At 55.9% G+C, this 17942-nt stretch overlaps 1 protein-coding gene across 7 annotated transcripts in view; it reads right to left on the bottom strand.

The window, feature by feature from the left end:
• Positions 1 to 2460: 2460 nt before the first annotated feature.
• Positions 2461 to 17942, bottom strand: part of COL16A1 (collagen type XVI alpha 1 chain) — a 50358-nt gene continuing 34876 nt past the window's right edge. For all 7 annotated transcript variants that reach the window (XM_037061600.1, XM_037061603.1, XM_037061604.1 and 4 more), the window contains 19 exons: positions 16890 to 16934; positions 16722 to 16775; positions 16388 to 16423; positions 15997 to 16059; positions 13650 to 13721; positions 13399 to 13452; positions 12499 to 12543; positions 12257 to 12301; positions 11885 to 11938; positions 11396 to 11449; positions 9383 to 9433; positions 8934 to 9023; positions 7449 to 7484; positions 6620 to 6664; positions 5075 to 5263; positions 4672 to 4738; positions 3766 to 3942; positions 3517 to 3594; positions 2461 to 2786 (listed from right to left, as the gene is read on the bottom strand). In XM_037061600.1, the coding sequence (XP_036917495.1) occupies positions 2584 to 2786; positions 3517 to 3594; positions 3766 to 3942; positions 4672 to 4738; positions 5075 to 5263; positions 6620 to 6664; positions 7449 to 7484; positions 8934 to 9023; positions 9383 to 9433; positions 11396 to 11449; positions 11885 to 11938; positions 12257 to 12301; positions 12499 to 12543; positions 13399 to 13452; positions 13650 to 13721; positions 15997 to 16059; positions 16388 to 16423; positions 16722 to 16775; positions 16890 to 16934 (1458 nt within the window). In that variant the 3' untranslated portion in view covers positions 2461 to 2583. The remainder of the gene's footprint in view (positions 2787 to 3516; positions 3595 to 3765; positions 3943 to 4671; positions 4739 to 5074; positions 5264 to 6619; positions 6665 to 7448; positions 7485 to 8933; positions 9024 to 9382; positions 9434 to 11395; positions 11450 to 11884; positions 11939 to 12256; positions 12302 to 12498; positions 12544 to 13398; positions 13453 to 13649; positions 13722 to 15996; positions 16060 to 16387; positions 16424 to 16721; positions 16776 to 16889; positions 16935 to 17942) is intronic.

Below are 17942 nucleotides of genomic sequence, written 5' to 3'. Positions count from 1 at the left end.
GTTCGGCCCCTCAGCTCTGTGCTCCCCTCCTGCCTGCTGCTGCCCCATCACCCCACTTCACTGTAATTGCTTGTTTAACTGTCTGCTCTCCCCACAGACACTGCGGGGGCAGGGACCATATCTGTCTAGTTCGCCTCTGAATCCCTAGACAGCTCCTGGCACAAAGTAGAGAGAGGAAATGGACTCATCGAGTTAGACTTGGCCAATCTCAATGATCTGTGTGTTGCCTTAAAAGCCTGGAATACGCTAAGAAATGAAGACAAAGGATTAACAGGGGCAGGAATGTGAGAAAGCTGCCCCAAAGGAGTGAAACGCATGCGCCCCTCCTTCCTTTCTCTTCAGCTTACTTGGTTTCTGAACTTATGAGCAAAATCCCTGGATTTTTTTTCTGACTATGATAACAGAAGAGACTATAAATTCAACTTTCCATCTGGTTCTTCATGGTCCAAGAAAATATAGCAATTTCAAACTCCAGGAAGACGAGAACTCTAATCTTGAAAGCTTAAACCTCGCCTGTCACAGAATGTCCTGAGAGTAGTGTGAATTTGACTCAAGAACGAACGTGAAGAAAATATCACTTACTCTGTAAGGATCCGTGCCTGAGTGGCCCTCCAATGTTTTCTCATGGCCACGTTCCCCTCTGGCCTTCAAAGCCAACTCGCCCGGGCAGCAGCTGGTCCTTGCTTCTTTCTTTCTTTCTACTGGTGCCACTGGGCTCCTTGTCATACGGCTCATCACCAGTTAGTGCCTCACAGAAGGGGCTGAGAGAGGGAAGCAGGCTGTTCAGGGGACACTTGAACATCTGTCCTCATCCATGGTCCAAAACTGGCTGCTACTTCAATGCAGAGGTGATGGGTTTGCTTTTTAGTATCTTATGTTTGAACCAGGTTTAACCGAGAACTGCCCAGTGAGAGAGAAAATGGGAACAGACTCCTATACCTAAAAACATCACGTGAGACACGCGGCACACTCAGGAGCCAGCCTGATTTTATTCCCCTCGCCACAGCACTCCTCTGTTCCTGGCAGGAAAAAAATAGGGCAAAGTTTCTGAAAAGCCACTCATAGGCTGATGTCCTACTGTTTGGGGCCAAACTGGAGAAGGGAATTTTTTAAAGATATTTATTTATTTTCAGAGAGAGGGGAAGAGGAGAAAGAGAGAAAGAGAAACATCATTGTGTGGTTGCCTCTTACACACCCCACACTGAGGACCTGGCCCGAAAGCCAGGCATGTGCCCTGGCTGGGAACCAAACCAGCAACCCTTTAGTTTGCAGACCAGCACTCAGTCCACTGAGCCACACCAGCCAGGGCTGGAGAAGGGAATTTTCAGAACTGTGCTGGAAATTCCAACTCTGGAGAGATCTGACAGTTTGAAGGCTTTGGGCAATTTGGATAAGAATCTGGACCCTGGGTGTACTTCTGAGCCTGCTCTGGGATCCCTTTGAAGTTTATCCAATTTGGATAAGCCTTCCAAAAAGCCGGGGCCAGTAAAAAGACTTTTTTTGAAAGTCCCTCTGGACGCGCCCTGTTGCTTTCTCACAGGGCTGCCAGCCCATCAGGACGGGGTTCTGAAAAGTAGAGGAAGAGAAACTTGGGACAGAATGTTTCCATAATATTCAACTTACCGTTTCTCCTTCCTAGCCTTTTTTACATATTGAAGAGACAGGAGAGATCGCCAGACTCCAGTGGGCCTTGCAGACCCTTTGACCGGATCTAAACTTCGATCTGGTTGTGGCTTGCCTAACGACCGTTTTGTGTGGATGCAACCTGTTTCCAAAAGCCTGGAAACCTGTCAGAGTAACACAGAGTAACAAAAGCTGCCATCTGCAGTCCAGGAGAGCTGGTGGCAGAGCCATGCGTCAGTCCAGGCAGGAGGTTCCGTCTCACTTCCCAGAGAAGCATCCCCTAGTTGCCTAGGCCAGGGGCTGGAGCCTCTCCTTCCTCCATTTGTATGGGCTTTTTAATCGCAGGATTACTGGAGCAGCAAGGAGACGCTGAGCGCTGAGAGGTGCTGCCAGATGGGTGAACGCACTTCAGCCCTGGGTGGCGTTTCCCAGGGTGCAGCTTAGGTTAGCTTTGGGTCACAGTTAAGAAATGGAAAGAGTAGGTGGCATACCCAATGCTGTTTTCTTTAGGAAGAAAGAAAGGGCCTTTATGAGCAGAAGTGGGGCCTTCAAACCTGCTTTTGGCTCACTGCAGGGAAAGGCTGAGTGACGCCCCTTCTCCAACTCTGAGAGTGTGCTGGGAAGGACAGGACACAAGGTCTAGAGGACAAGGGACAGTTCAGAAGCAGCTGGAGAGCTGAGCTGGGGACACTGGATACAGCAGCATCCCACACCTCCACTGTGTGACCACAGACAATGAGGGAGATGCCCTTTCTGACCCTGGGACCAGATGACAAAGGAGGATGACAGGGAGGGAGAGCAGGGGCAGCACCAGGGAAACCCCACCGGACCTGGGACTACAGATAGTTTTGTTTTATTATTTACTGATAAAAAAATATTAATAGCAATTAAAAAACGAAACATTCACAACCCGTCACATTTGTTCCCAAAGGAGTCCTTCATCTACTGGAGACGGTGGCTTTAGCCGAAAGGCCCCTTCATGTTCTTCATGGGTGGGTACTGCTGCTCCATCGGCAAGGCCCCAAAGCAGTCCGAGGGGCTGCACTGGCCGGCCTTGCCCGGCGGGCCCATGGGGCCCGGGGGGCCAGGGATGCCAGGAATGCCTTGCTGGCCCATCGGTCCCGTTGCGCCCATCTTGCCGTACCCTGGAGGACCTTGAGGACCTAGGGCGGGAAGAGCCAGAAAAGGAGAATCAGGAGATCCAGACTTCAGGGAAGGAGAAATAACGGTCACGGTCAAAAATACCTCGCATGTGACAAATGCTTCTCGGGTCGCAACATGTCCTCGAGAAGACAGACAATACATTAATGTAAGCGATTGGGCCCTTACATTAATTTAACAATAACAGAACTACTGGCTGGCCTGATTGAGGGCTTCCCTGTGTCCAGCACAGGGCTGAGTGCTTTGTACGCATCATCCATTGCATCTGCACAACAGTTCCGTGGCCATGACACTGTCATCTCATTTTGTAGGTGAGGACACAGGCACAGAGAGGTGGCACATGTGGTTAAGTGATGGACTGGGTCTCAGAGCCAGGCCAGCAGGCATGGGTCATTCTCTTCCAGGCTACACAGCCTGGGTTAAGTGACCTGGTCAAGGTCATACAGCCGGTAAGATGACAAGCAGGACTTGGACTCACAGTCCCTGGCCCCACGACATCTGACTCTACCCCACTGCATCAGGCTAGCCCAGTTTAGGGCCCGAGGGCAGGCACGGGGTCTCCCACTCCCCACACGCATGCCCTAGTGGACTGTCTTGCACAGTCGCTTTGCTGTAAATGTTGGTTGATAGGCCTGTAGGTATTGGAGGTTCCACACGATGGTGTTATACGAGGAGCACAGACAAAGGAGGTCTCCACTGCTCTAGACTCTTAAAAACGCCGGCTTTTCCTACCTGGGGGGCCGGGGAGACCATTTTCTCCTGCGATGCCAACACCAGTGTCCCCCTTTTCACCTTTGGTACCAGGCAATCCTAAGACAAAAGAAATAAAGTAAGTCCTATTCCTGAGAGAAAAATGACACACTCACTCAGATTATTAGAAACACACATGTGCACAAATATATGTGCAGCTGACCTCATACGGTGCTCACATGTGCCCTGAAGAACCACGTGTGCGCTTCGGGAACCAGAGGGCAGATTTACCTCTCATTCCCGGCAGGCCCTGCCGTCCTTCCCTGCCAATCTGACCCGGGAGCCCAGGCGACCCTGGGGCGCCTGGCCGGCCGGGAGCACCATCCTTCCCGGGGGGCCCTGGTCGTCCAGGAGCTGCCGCCACCTCCACAGGGAACTGAATCCTGGAGGTATAGTAAGCCATCCGCTCTGGAAGAAAGGACAGGGACAGGTCAGAGGGCACCCCGGAGACGCAGAATGACCACAGATGCCGGGGAAAGGCCCTCAGCACAGAGTCCAAAGCAGCCTTTCTTCAGAGGGACCTGGTCAGAGCAAGGACCGTGGGGGTTGATCCAAGGGGCCTCCCGTGCCCTGACGTCCATGCTGCTCTCCACTGTGGCCCTTCTGAAGCACAGATCTAATTACAGCGGCTCTTTTCTCCAACGCCTTTCATTGGTTCACCACTGGCTTCAGATGAAAGTCCAGACTCCTGGCTTGACACCCAAGGTCTGCTCCCCATCACAACGTCCAGCCCCCTGAGGACAGCATCCCTGTTTTCCCCAGGCCCTAGCATGTCAATGCTGGTCCAGCGAATGAACAGGAAAGCAAGCTTAAAATGAAACCACAGCAGCCACCTTACAGTTGCTGCTCGCCCTACTATTTAGAGCTCACTCCATGCAGACCCATTTGATCAGGTTTCTTGTCTGTCTCCTTCGCTCCAGTGGGGGCTTGGGGAGGGCAGGAGGGAATCATTTTATCTCTGGACAGAGTAGGCGACAAGAAACATCTGAAGTCTTATTGAACTTATGCCTGATGGGGGGCGGATGGGAGGAGAGGGGGTAGGATATTGAACTTTAAGGAAAAGGAGGCCAGGACAGGGCGGAGAAGCAGCTGGGAAGGGCAAGCAGCACCCAGTGCCACCCAGCGACCGCTAATTACCATCGAACATTTTAATGATCTCTTGTCTGATGAATCTCTTGATTTCATCATAATTCACCATGTCTCCCTGAGGAAAGAGAAGAAAGCCTTCATGAATTACACTTCCCAGCCTCCCTTGGGAATAGCTTTAAAGGAAATAAAGGATGGGAGGGAAGCAAAGGTCCCTGAAGCCACCCACAGATACTTAATCCTAACCGCCGCCCCTGGGAATGGTCCAAACCATTTTGTGCATTTGTATATTTGGGGGGAGAGGGTCCCAACCTCCCAGCCTCCCACACATAGTAAGAGCCACTCATATGGGAATCGTGCTCTTTCCTGCAGAATGGCAGCAACAGGCTCTAAAATAGTCCATGCCCCACCCTGCATGTCCAGACAGTGTCCATGGCTGCCAGCCTCCCCTTACCATGGAGCCAGGAGCCCCGGGCAATCCAGGGTTCCCTGCAGGTCCTGGAGATCCAGGGTGGCCTCTCTCTCCTGCAGGACCCGGTGGCCCAACAGGCCCCATGGGGCCGCTCTTGCCAGGCCCACCAGGCATGCCAGCTCTTCCTTTCTCTCCTGCCTGGCCCTTCTGTCCTGAAGGTCCTGGATCGCCCTGCAGGGACAGGAAGTCACAGTCCGGCATTGCCCAGTGCTGTCAAGTCCACCTTGTGATGTCTCAGCACCTGCCCCTCCCCCCAGCCTGCAACCAGGCCCCCAGCACCTCCCTCTAGACTGTGGCCCCAGCGTCCTGACAGGTTGCCCTACGTCACAGCCAGGACAGTCCCTCTAGAAGACAGCTCTGCTGGCATACTCTCTGCTTAGAAGTTCTGACAATTCCCAACGGCCCTCCAAATTAAGGCCTAACTCCTGGGCCATGCATTCGGGACCATTCACGACGTGGTCCTGACCGCATCTTCTCCGGGCTCACTCCTGCCCTCACGCCTCCCTCCAGGCCCCAGGTTATACTTCTCTGGTTCGGCCGCACCATCTCAGTCCTCCCCGCCCGGATGCCTTTCCCCTCCTCTGAACCCAGTGTACTCTGCCTACCCAGCTGAAATGCTCCTTGTTTTGTTTTGTTTTTCAATTTCTCTCTCTCTCTCTCTTTTTTATTGTTGTTCAAGTACAGTTGTCTCCATCTCCCTCCCACCACTCCCCCGGACCCCAGCCATTCCCACCTCCCAACCGTCCATCCTATCCTGCTTTGGCTTTGTCCCTGTGTCCTTTATACATGTTCCTTGATGTCCCTTTCTCCTTTTTCTCCCCATTACCCCCTCCCACTTCCCCTCTGGTTACTGTCAGTTTGTCCTTTATTTCAGTGTTTCTGGTTATATTTTGCTTGCTTGTTTGGTTGATTAGGTTCCAGTTAAAGGTGAGATCACATGGGATGTGTCCCTCACTACCTGGCTTATTTCACTCAGCACAGTGCTCTCCAGGCCCATCTGTGCTGTCACAAAGGGCAGGGGCTGACATGTTCCTGGTTTTTTGTGCAGCTTCCCCGACTCCAGTGCTGAGCTGAGTGTGCCTCCCTCTGACCCCACAGCACCGTGTCTCATTTTCAGTAAAACCCGCCACTCTCTAGTGTAAGCGTGACTGGACTAAGTGAGCACCTCTTGTTCAGGGACCTTCTTTTACCCACGCAAGGACAGAGGGCCTGGCACGGAAGCAAGATCAAACAGATGCTTGCAGAATGAACGAATGAATAAATGAATGAGTGAGTGAGTCAATCAATCAATCAATCAATGAGAGAATGGATTTGAAATTTCCATTGCCCGAGTGATAGCTAAGAATCCTGGAACAGTGTCATGTGAGATGTTTTCAGAGATGAGCTTGTTCCAGGCTCTGCCCACTTTTTTCCCCACTGTCTGCTGGCCTTTCCCATGTGTCCCCTCCATTGGTAAAGTCATAGCTGGGAGCCAGGCTTAACCAACTCGTGAGCTTTTCCTCTCAAACCCACTCAGTGTCCACTCACCTTTGGACCAGGGGATCCATGGAATCCCTGTTTTCCAGGGGGTCCCTAGAGGAAAGCAAATGTCAGGGGTCAAGTCTACACATCATCTCCAAGCCACCCAGGGAAGGCACGTCCCCTGAAAGTACCACCGTCCACAGCCTCAGGCCCCTGTGCTGGGTCTAGCTGGGCTCCTCCCCATTAACAGAATGGTAGACAGCTGGAAAGGAAACCGTGTCCCCTGCAGCAAGGCCCCGTATGATTACGTTGGGTCCCTTGTTACAAACAAAAAGAGGTGAGCCCTGGCTGGTGTGGCTCAGCAGAGCTGGCCTGCAACCAAAGGGTTGCTGGCTTGATTCATAGCTAGGTCCCCAGTTGGGGCTGTACAAGAGGCAACCGATTGATGTTTCTCTCCCCTCTTTCTCCTTCACTTCTCTCTCTCTCTCTAAAAAATAATAAATAAAATCTTTTGGAAAAAAGAAAAAGAGATTTTATTTTTAAAAAAAGAGATGAGAATTTAGAGCCAATCTGTGGCATACTAGGGGGCCTGGCAAGCACTGATGCCCAGAAAATGTGTGTTTGGAATTTATTTGTCTTATTGTCTCTTTTTGACCAGATTTAAAAAGAGACATGGTTTAAAAAAAATAGTGAAAAACAAGTCTCTCTCTCATCCTCATGCCCTGCAGCCCAGCTCCTCTCCCCTGAGCAACACGGGCATGGCGCCTTATACATCTGTCCTGAGATAGTCTGCATACTGAAGGCAGTGACTGAGTGGACGAAGAGGGGACAGGTCAAGGCCAGGAGCACGAAGCGGCACTCCCACGGGAAAGAGATGAGTCAACATGAACGGTACCTCTTTGCCAGCTGCACCATCTGCACCAGGCTCACCCTGGGAAGTAAGAGCAATAAAGGTGTGATGAGTGCCAGCCCATCTTGACGTCACATGCTTTGCTTTGCTCACCCAGCACGCCCAGCCCCCATTCCACTGATGGGTCATGATCCTCCCCCTCCCTCTCGGACACTCTGGGCACAGGCACGGAAACTTAGACCTCTGCCCCACACTCCCGTCTTGTCCCAGAGTTCCTCACTTGCCCCACTGACAGCTCCAGGCTCCCCCCACCCCCACCCACTGAGCCCTACCTGGGAAGAACCGCCCACACCTCTCTGCTTGGGCCCCAGCATCCTGCAGTCTCTGGCTCTGAGTGTGTGTTACATGTTTGTTGAGTGAAGGTGTGAACCGCAGATCTGGTCAGGTGAGCCTGCTCCCTCCCTAGGACAGGAGAGGCTCCCTACTGGGCCCCACCCGCCCACTTCTGGTGGGTGCTAGGGAAGGGGAATTGTAAGGCAACCTGGAAGATTCATCCAGGGGTCCTAGGTTCCTGAGCCTGCAGGCAGGGAAGGGGAGGGTTGGAGGGACCTGCCTGCCCACAGTCCCTGGCAGGAGTCTGAGTGAGTGGCAGGTGAGACTCGGCCCTCTTGGCACATGGGCTGCCCAGGGTGCACGACTCACTCTGCTGGGGTCAGACACGCCCCAGTCTAGGGCCCCAGCCCCAGGGTCATTGCTACCACTCCCCAAAAGAAAGTCTGCTTTGGTGGAAAGTACTGTGACGTGGGGGCTGGGAGACCTGGCTTTCTGCCTCAGCTCCACCCACTGACTTTCTTCCCTGAGACTGACCGTCAGCCCACCTCACCAGTTCGCCTGTCTGGGACCTTTGGAAGAGACAGTACTGCCGCGTGTCTGACTCCACAAGTTCTGGAATCAGACAGGCTCTCCCACTCGCAGCTGTGTGGTTCTGGACACCCCGCTTAACCTTGCCGAACTTTGGTTTCCTCATCTGTACAATGGGGACCATCAGACCGACTGCATAAGGTTGCGGTACAGATTAAATCACAAATGTCAAGCCCTTAGTTCTTCATTCAACACATTATCAGTGTTTTCCGAGTTGCTGAGAAAGCTCCATTCAGTAATAATCATGTGTTTCTAATTCCTGACATTTACACATCTTCTGTGGTCACCGACAAGTTCCCCTGGAGAGGGCTGGGGCGGGGCCAAGTGTCCCCTGCCTGACGCCTAGCGGAGCCTGAAGCCTGCAACTCTACAAGTGCCTCCGATGCACAGTCAGCAGCAGCGGCCTGGTGTGCAGTGGGCACAGCGTCGGCTACTGAGCTTGTCACTTCTTCCGAACGTGATGTGATTCTCAGGCACAAGCTCATGCTGCCCTTTTCCATGCAAACAGCCCCTCCTTCCCTGGAGTCCCCACACATGCAGTGTGGCGCTGAACTGACGAAGCCAATGGGCCCTTTCCCCTGGCGTGGTGCTTGAACAGGCGGGTCTCACCGGAGGGCCAGGGTGTCCAGGTGGGCCAGGCTGGCCCGGAAGACCTGAAAGGCCCCTTTCTCCAGTGGCTCCCCGGTCTCCTTTCGGGCCCTAGAGAAAAGGGAGGATGGTGAGAGGGGAGGGGAGAGACAAAAATGAACCCCACAAAGCCAGGGGCAGATGCTGCGTGCTGGGGACCACACCTGCCAACCCCCAGGCCCCACAGCGCATGCTGGTGCCTCCCGAACTTGAGACAGAACCCTGGGATGGCCTGCGGCCCTCTCCAAAGGCCTTCACCACATGCCGGCTGGGGAGGTCTCTGGAGGCAAGAGAGGCTGACCAGGAAAGGAGAGGGATGGGGGCAAGCTATTTCCAATTCCCCAAGCTCTCTCTGAACGGAGCCCACAGCAGAGCAGGGCCAAATTCCTGGTGGGGGGCGTGGGGGAGGATGGGGAGTGCCTGTTACTCACCACTGCAGAAATCCCAGCTGGGCCTGGCTGGCCTGGAGGCCCCGGTGGCCCCTAAAGGGAAGCAAAGCCAGTGGGTTGAAAAGAATCTCTAGTAACAAGGCCTCCAGGAGGTGTGGAGGGACGACAGCAGGAACAGGCCCTAACCTTTATCCTAAATTCTCCTTCCCTTCGGGTGTTGCATTTGAGCTTCTGCTAAAAGATTTGTGCCAGAGCTGAGGCCTGGGAGTCCCTGCGCCCACAGGTCCCTCGTGCCCACTGGTACATCCGGGCTGTGCTGAAGGGATGGTCAGGGAGCAAAGGCCTGAGGGAGTGACCTACATAATGGCCTTAGGTGCCTTCTGAGACCCCCGCCTTCCTTCTGTACCGTGGGAGGAGCGAAGAGCAGAAGTCAGGGTCCATGCAGGGTCCATGTGGCGTGAGGGGCAGGGGCTCAGCACCAACCCCAGGCCTCCCAGTCTCCTGCAGCCCCCCTACCACGGGAGGACGGCGACTGGAACACTCGGGAGTGCTCCTGCCCTGCCTGGGCCAGCCCTCGCCCAAAGGCCCTCTCTGCTCTCACCACATCTGCAGCTGAGAAACAGCTCCAATGTCACCTCCCCGAACAGCGCCACCAGGAGATACCCAGGGCTCTGGGGGCACATTTCTCTCTCAGAGCACACTCCCTGTACTTTCCCACATGGCACGTTCTGGAGGCGTGACCTCTGCTCTACTCTTCTGAAGTCTCCTGGACAGGAATGTCCAGCACTGGGACTGGCACACAGCAGGGGCGGGGCTGGGTGGACAGAGGAGGGAAGAGGAACCCTATACCCTCCTTGTCTCTAGCTCCTGAATGAGTCTCCAGTAGGGACAGGACTCAGAGTGTGTGACTCCTCTTTCCATCTGTAACATGAGAGGGTCTGAGCTAGATAGACCTGTGATCCCCAGTCGGAGGCCTTTGGACCCCTTGAGATCTCTAAAAATAGTGACAGAGCCCTGTGAGTTGTGTTTCTTGGTCATGGGTTATTTTTAACATTTCCAAAAGCCTGCAACTCTACGGCCAGCCACAGTAGGGCTGCAGCAAAATGCCAGTGTATTTATTTGCTTTCCTCTGGAACCCCACCAGTTTGGTGCCTTCAGATTGATCAAAGGTGCCCATTGGCAGTCGTCTATGTTATGGATGAGTGAAGTGGATGGAAAATCCAGTATTGCTTAATGAATACCCTCTCCAAGTCGCCCTATCTCAGTAAATAGACCCCCCACTGACCAGCAGCCCAACACAGGACTCACCCTTGATGGCTCTCTTTCTGCTCCTCCCTGCCTCCCCACCCCATGCAGGTCCTTAGTAAGACTTCGGCCTCTAATCACATGCCAGACCTGGGCACTATTGCCCCGTTCCACCCCTGTCCCCACGCCATCTGCCTCATGTGTCCTTTCCAAACTCAGTTTCCCAGTGCCCACCCCCATCCTCCTTGAACTCCACTCCAGCCAAGCCCATCTTGGGCTCCCCAAATATACAAGCCCCTCCCTGTCTCAGGCACTTTGCATCACCTGCTCTCCTCCCCCGGCCCCACCCTGAGCTGAATGCTCTTCCCTCAGGCTTCTGGACAACTGGCTCCTTCCTGTCAAAGGTTCCTCTCAAGTCACCTCCGGTCCCCCCGTGACACCACATCACTTCCATGTTAGTTTGTGGTTTGTTGTGCCCGCACAGAAGCTCTGGAATTGGGGGACCACGTCGATCTTCCCCACCGCCTTAGTCCTAAGATTGGAACCACACCTGGCATGGAGCAGGTGCCCAATAATTATTTGTTGAATAACCAAATGATCTCTGTTTGATAAGTAAATTCAAATGTACCCAGAAAATAAGTAAATGGCAAAAAGCCTGGGAACCACTGGGCTACGAGAGCCCAAAGCCCCGTATAGCTCTGAGCAGCTGGGGGCTGCTCCTGTGGTCTGGTGATCGCCAGCCCGCCCACCGTCACCCAGCTCCAAAGGACTCTTCACTCTCGTGGGGGCAGAGACAAACAGTGAACTCACAGCGTGGCCAGCGGGGCCGGGTCTTCCCTGGGGTCCCATGGCACCAGGCTCACCCTGCAGGAGCAGAAAGAGAAAAAGAAAAGACATAGAAACAGAATTACACACCTAAGGCTGTAGGTGGAGAAGCCTGAGAAGTCAACGGTCCAGGGAGATGAGCTGAGCCCCAAACTCCAGGCGTAAGCCTTCTGGGACCTGGGGTACCAGCCCTGCCCGTGAGTACAAGGGCCGAACAGAGCCCCCAGCCCGAGAAGTCCAAGCCTTGCCTTTGTAGGCTTGACACCCAAGAGCCCATGGAAAGGGGAACCAGTTACAGCCCTTAAGAGAAGGGAGAAAGACAAGCTGTGCAGCGCTGGGCAAAATCTCCCCCAGAGGGCCAAGGAGAGAAAACAGCAGCTGCTTTGCTAGCGAGAGAGAGGAAGTGGCTGCATCCCAGATCAGCAGAGCCCAGAGGTGGTCCAAAGGCGGCATGTGTAGAACCCCAGCCCTCACCTCAGCTCCGGGCCGGCCGCTGCTCCCTGGGGGACCTGGCTGTCCACAGTCACCCTAAAAGAGAGAGGGAACTGGAGCTGCCAGCCTGCCACCTGGCTCTTCCCTACCCCAAGTTGACCCCACCCCAGAGGGGTCTGGCCCCTTGCCCCAGCTCTGGCCCGAGGCTCCCTGAGACCCTCAGGCTGGTAGACAGGAGGAGCCCTGACCCAGTCTGCCAGGCACCGGTGGCCTCAGGAGGCTGGGGTGCTGGGATGGCATCTCAGCCAAGGACCAGGTGATATGTCCAGTCTGTCTGGGGTGCCACATCTGCCTGGGGTCAGGTGTTGAGAAGAGCCAAGAAAACCTGCTTGGTGGAGGTCACTAGGCCCTTACCTTTGGTCCTGGGAGGCCAGGAAGTCCTGGTTTCCCCTTGAAACCCTGGGGGGAAAAGCAGGCAGTTGCCACATCCCTCATCTCGCCACCGAAGACCCCTTCCCAACCTCCTTCAGGTTAAACAAAACAGACCAACCTACAGAGGATCTGAGCTACCCCTTGCACCAAGGCAGAGCTACGCTGGCTCAGCTTTGGCGCCTCCCAGCTCCCAGCTCCCAGCTCCTCCCTGCAGCTCAACTTACTGGGGGTCCCATGAGTCCGGGCGAGCCAGCGATACCAGGGTCTCCCTGGGGAAAGAGAGCGGGGGCACTGAGACAGGAGCTCTGTCCATCTTGTACCCAACTCATTCACCAATGTTATCCCCCTTCTCCAGCCCCTCCCCCAGCCATCCCAGGACGGAGGGAGGTCCTATGGGGCAGAGGGAAGACTTCCAGCTGGGCTCAGCCTCCGACTGGCTGTGGCACCTACATGAATCCTACTCCCGTCTCTGGACCTATTTTCCTTCTTTTGGGTACAGGATGGGGTTGACCTGGGTGCTCTGCCCTTTGCTGTGGCCCCATCCCTTTCAGAGGCCCCAGCAAAATCAGACCCAAGGGGCCAAGCTGGCTCGAGTCCTTCTATGTCTGTAACCTGGTTTCTTACAACACTAGTCTAGTTGTAAGGGACCCACTAACCTGGGTCCCTTGGGTTAGTGTCCTTGGTCCCAACTCAAAAGCTGGGAGCATTGGTTCCAGACAGTGGGAGCTGCAGACGGGGCTGGAATCCAGGTCCCTTATGTCACCGTGACTACCCAGGCCACCCTGCCCAGGTGTGCAGGCTCTGAGCCAGGCGCCCAACATGAGTGGGGCCCCAAGGGACGCTAGGTCCTTTAGCTGCCTGTTTCTGGACAGGAATTTACTCATGTCACTGCCCTGCCTTCGGCGAGGGCTGGCTCATCCAAGCTGGCTAAGTCTACCAGGAGAACTGAGACACCGAGGCGCCCTGGTGCCCTCAGGGAGGTGGGGTGTGATGAGAGGTGGGCCAAGGGAAGGTGTGGGCACCCCTGGACAGAGGTGGGGGACACTTCAGTTCCCTTCATGGGGGCTCCCTTGACGTTGGCTCTTGGAGAAGGAAGGGGGTGCCCTCCCTGCCCATTGTCTCACCCTCAAGCCGGGCTTGCCATCCTTCCCATCCAGACCGTCCAGGCCGGCAGGGCCCTGGAAATGGGAAAAGGTGTTTCCACACAACGGCACTGGAACCCTCAGAGCCGTGAGGCCTCGCCTGGCCCCCCAGCCTCCCCACCCCTCACCCAACCCCCAGCCCTGCCAAATACATACATGCACACACATGCATGCATGCACATACACATGCACACACAACCCATGCCCACTGGGCTAAGGGGGCTCACATTTACCTGAATTCCGGGAGGTCCTGGTGGTCCAGGGGGCCCAGGCATGCCTGATGGGCCACGAATCCCTTCGCTGCCCTGGAAACAAGCCCCCAGAGCAGAGTCAGCAAGGCCTCAGCCCACACAGCCCTGGGCCACAGGTGCAGCAACTACTGGAGGTTGGGATGGCTGGCTTCCAACCCCAGTTCTGCTCTGGACCAAGCAGCTGTATTCCACCCACTCCCCCAAGAGGGTCTGTCTTTATCTGCACAGCATTCCTCACTGCTCCACGAGGGAGGGCCAGAGCCTGAGAAGTCCGGTGTCCTCTTCAGGGCTGACCAGGAGCTGACACCGTGGGTGCTCAGTAGCGGGTGCGAACTGAAGGCATTCAGCTCACATCAGTCCCAACGAGGCACCAAGTACTATACAGCCTCTGATTCTCCCAGATGAAAAAGGGGGGCCCTGTCCTCAAGGAGCTCACAGGCTCATGATCAGGGGCAACACAAGAGTCCCTGTGCTCTGTGGAAAGAAGGGATTCTGGGAGCTCAGAAGACGGAGAGGCTCCCCCTGGTCAGAGTCAGGGGAAGTGTCGCCGAGTGTCACCGGATGGTGGACTCTGAAGGATGTCCGAGGTTTGGGCAGGTGGAGAGGGGGAAAGGGCATGTCAAGGGAACCGCAGAGAAGGCAAGGACTTGGAAGTGGTTACACGCCTGGCCTAGCCACAGGGTCTAGGGAGCCCGTGTGATGGGTGGGAGAGGAGGCTAGGGGCATTGGGGCCTAGTTGGCTGTAGATGCTGAACGCTGTGCTCAACTTTATTGAAAAGACACGTATTTTCAAATAGTACTCAGCGTCCTCATGGTTCCTGGAGGGGCTGGGAGCTAAGGGCGCAAAGCGGGGTCCCAGAGGAGGGCCTCGAGGACGCCCTACCCTTGCCTTAGCCAGAGAACCTCCACTCGTATCTGTTTTATAGACTGAGGTTTGCATGAGCTCCTGCGCAATGTAAAGACTCGAGGACTACAAAATAAAGTGGAAACACTGCTACAGGCACGGGGGAGCCATTAAAGTCTCAAAGAAAGGGAGTGATGAGAACGGGCTGTTTGAATTAGAGTGTTTACGGGAGAAGGGGGGTAGGCGGGCATCCCTGTGAGGAGGGCTGCTGCCTTCTCCAGCGCAGAGGGGGTGGCTGCCCAGAACAGCATCTGTGAGGTGGTCAAGGGGACGGGGTCCAGCTGGAAACGACCCAGAGGGGGATGGGAAAAAAAGAGCTCTGGCTGGCATTGCAATGGCACAGGCCACCAGGAGGGGTCATCCCAGCCCCAGAAAAATGTCAGCTCCATGGGGAATGGCGAAGAACCGCTGGCCAGAGGTTTGGGATGGTCTGCAATGACCCGCCTAAGGTAAGCAGGCAGCCCTGGAGCCAGGTGGGAGCGGCTGCCACCAGGTCTCTCCCAGAGAAGGGCTAGGAGGTGGCCTCCACCATGGCTGGTAGGCCCTGGTTCTGGAAGCAACCTGGGGGCTCTGCTTGGCTGGGAGGGAAGTCTCAGCTGCACTTCTACCTTGCTACGTGCCTCTGGGGTGCCCTGGCCTCCGGCCTCATTTCCTTACTTGAACAGAGGGTGCTTAGACCAAGAGAAGCCCTTCAGGAAGTCGTTTCTGCTGTGCTCTGTGGGCCCCCCAACGAAAGAGGGTCCCCACGAGGGTGCTCACAGTGCATCTTGGGGCCTCACTACACCACCCAGCTGTCGCATCCAAGAAGCCCAGAAATGGGGCTGAGACAGGGACATCAGCCCTCCCCGGACCAGGGCAGTTTACAAGCCAAACCTGGGGGAAGCTGGTGCGGGGGTTCCCTAGACTGCTGCCCCTTCCCACCCTTGTCACTAGGTCACTTCTGGGCCCTTGGGGACAACATGGGGACAATGCCTCCAGGTTAGTCTCTCCCTTCTCTTGTCAGACTCAGAAGGCAAATGCCACTGTCTTCCCTCTGTGGGGCTTCCCAGGCTCCCAGTGTGGGCACGCCTCCCCCACCTCAACTCCCCACCTTTCCCCTTGAGGAGATGAAGCTGGCCTCGGTGGCCTGTCACATCCTAGTCACCCAGCTCTCACTAGACCCCTTGGCCTCTCCTCCCTCCCACCCTCTCCCGTCAGGCAGAGACCTGGCCTCGGGCTGGCGGGTGTTCTGGGCCCATCCCTAGGAACCCACTGGTTTGCTAGCAGGGGAGTTGTGGGGCCATCCTGGAGGGCCCCCTCTCCCCTCCGTCAGGGTGATGGAGGCAGTTCCTGATTCTCCGAAGGCTTGCTGCTGGGGGTGAGGCAGGGGTGTGGGAGCCAAACAGCTCAGATCTGTGACCGGGGCCAACATGGGGTCCTGCTCACCTTTTCCGCTGGGGGTCCAGGAGGGCCAGGTGCTCCTGCTTTGCCTGGGAATCCAGGGGGACCCTATCAACAGAGGACCCGGCAGAAATGAACATGGGGCTGGAGGGGGAGCCCCCTCCTTCTTCCTGCTGCCTGTGCTCTCCTGTTGGTGGTGCTTTCTGGAAACACCACCCAGGAGCATTGAGTCCGCTGGCCTGCTGGGCTGGGGCCCACCAAGGAGGCCCTATTCTCTAGGTCCCAGCTTCTGGAATCAGGCCCGGCCACCCAGGCTGTTCCTCTCGTGCCCCTTCCCTCCCCTCCTCGGGCCCATCCTGCTGAGTCTGGCCTGGTCAGGCCTGCCCCTTCCAGATGGGAACATACCAGACAGAACTGGCTTTGTGCCTTCACTCACCGGTGGGCCTGGAAAGCCTGGCTGGCCTTGAAATCCCTGTGGGAAGAAGGGAGGGACAGTTTGCTGTGCTGCCCCTTCTGTCCTACCTGGCCAGCAGGTAGAAAGAGGGACAGGATGATACTGCTTCTAGACATGGGGCCTTGCCTTCCACTTGGCCCAAGGTGGCCAACCGGTGAGGTCAGGACATGAGGTCGGGGTTACAACTCGAAGTGGATTGGGGCTGGGAGGCCAGCGCTGGTCTGCCCTCCACCAATGAGATGACCCTACCCCACCCTGCCTCCCTCCAACCATCCACTGTGGTCAGAATGGCTAGCCACCTCCTGCTGCTACTCACCTGGTCACCCTTCTCACCAGAGCTCCCTTGGGGTCCTCGCTCTCCTCGGGGACCCTGTCATCGCAGAGGACAATGCAGCTGGAACTTAACCCTCCCGCCTCAGATACCATGGCAGCACCAGGACCAGGGGTCCCCAGGTCCACATCTCCCCGCCTCTCCCTTACTCACCACTGGGCCTGCAGGACCGGGGAGGCCTTCAGACCCTGGTGGGCCCTGGAGATTAAAAAAAAATAGCAAAACTGATCAGAGGATGTGACAGGGCACAGAGGCAGGAGGCACAGTGGGAGGCCCCTCTAAGCCAGCAGGATTCCTCCCGCTGGTCTCTTCAGGCTTCCCCTCTCTTGTCTGAGCTACTGGATTAGCCTCTTCACTAGTCCTGCCAACCCCCACCCACCCACCCCCACCCCCCTGCCGGCTCACTGCAATCCAGCCAGCTGCCATCTCTTCTTCAACATAGCTTGGATTGTAACACTCTTGCTTCAAAACCTTCCGTGGCTCCCCGCTGCCAAGTGAATGAAGAGCACACTGGCCGCCAACGCTGGGTGTGAGGCATTCTGTGATCCAGTACTGACCCCCCACACCCTCCCCATTCACTTCGCCCCCCTTTCTTTTCTGCCTTGCTTGGTCAGCCCGCTGTTTCCTGAACACACTCCCCACATCCATACCCTGAGCCTTGGCACAACTGTTCTCTCCACTGCAATGCCCTCCACCACATGAATGCCCTGACCCCATCTACGTCTCTCAGATCATTAGATCATCAGATGGCTCAGAGCTGTCCCTCCGTGGCCGGAGCTGTGGTCTCTCCCTCTGGGATTCCCCAAGACAGACAGCCACATGTCCCTCCCCCACCTCACTCAGGACTGAGCTCAAACGGGTCACCTCCTCAGAGAGACCTCCCTGGCCCTCTATGTAACAGCGTCCTGCACAGCACTCCAGCCCCTCTCCTAATCTCTCCTTCGGTCTGATCTCTCATTATTTGCATGTGTTTGTTTATTCGTCTGTTACCTGCCTCCCTGACAGGCATGTGAGCTCCATGAAGGCAGGGGACTCAGTTGCCCATTTTATTCACCACGGGGCCCCCAGAGCCTGGCTGGTGCCCAGCAGGCCCACGGAAATATTGACGGAATAAACGCACGGCGGGGCTGGCTGCACCAGGGGGGCCTCGCCGACATGGGTGAGGGGCACGGTAAGGCTAAGGCTTGGGCGGTTTATCACAGACAG

This window comes from Sturnira hondurensis, unplaced genomic scaffold (assembly GCF_014824575.4).
Source record: "Sturnira hondurensis isolate 20B ecotype Veracruz unplaced genomic scaffold, ASM1482457v3 Scaffold0013381, whole genome shotgun sequence".
Classification (NCBI taxonomy): Eukaryota; Metazoa; Chordata; class Mammalia; order Chiroptera; family Phyllostomidae; genus Sturnira; species Sturnira hondurensis.
Note: the sequence above shows the minus strand (reverse complement) of the source record. Positions and strands in the feature narration are given on the sequence as shown.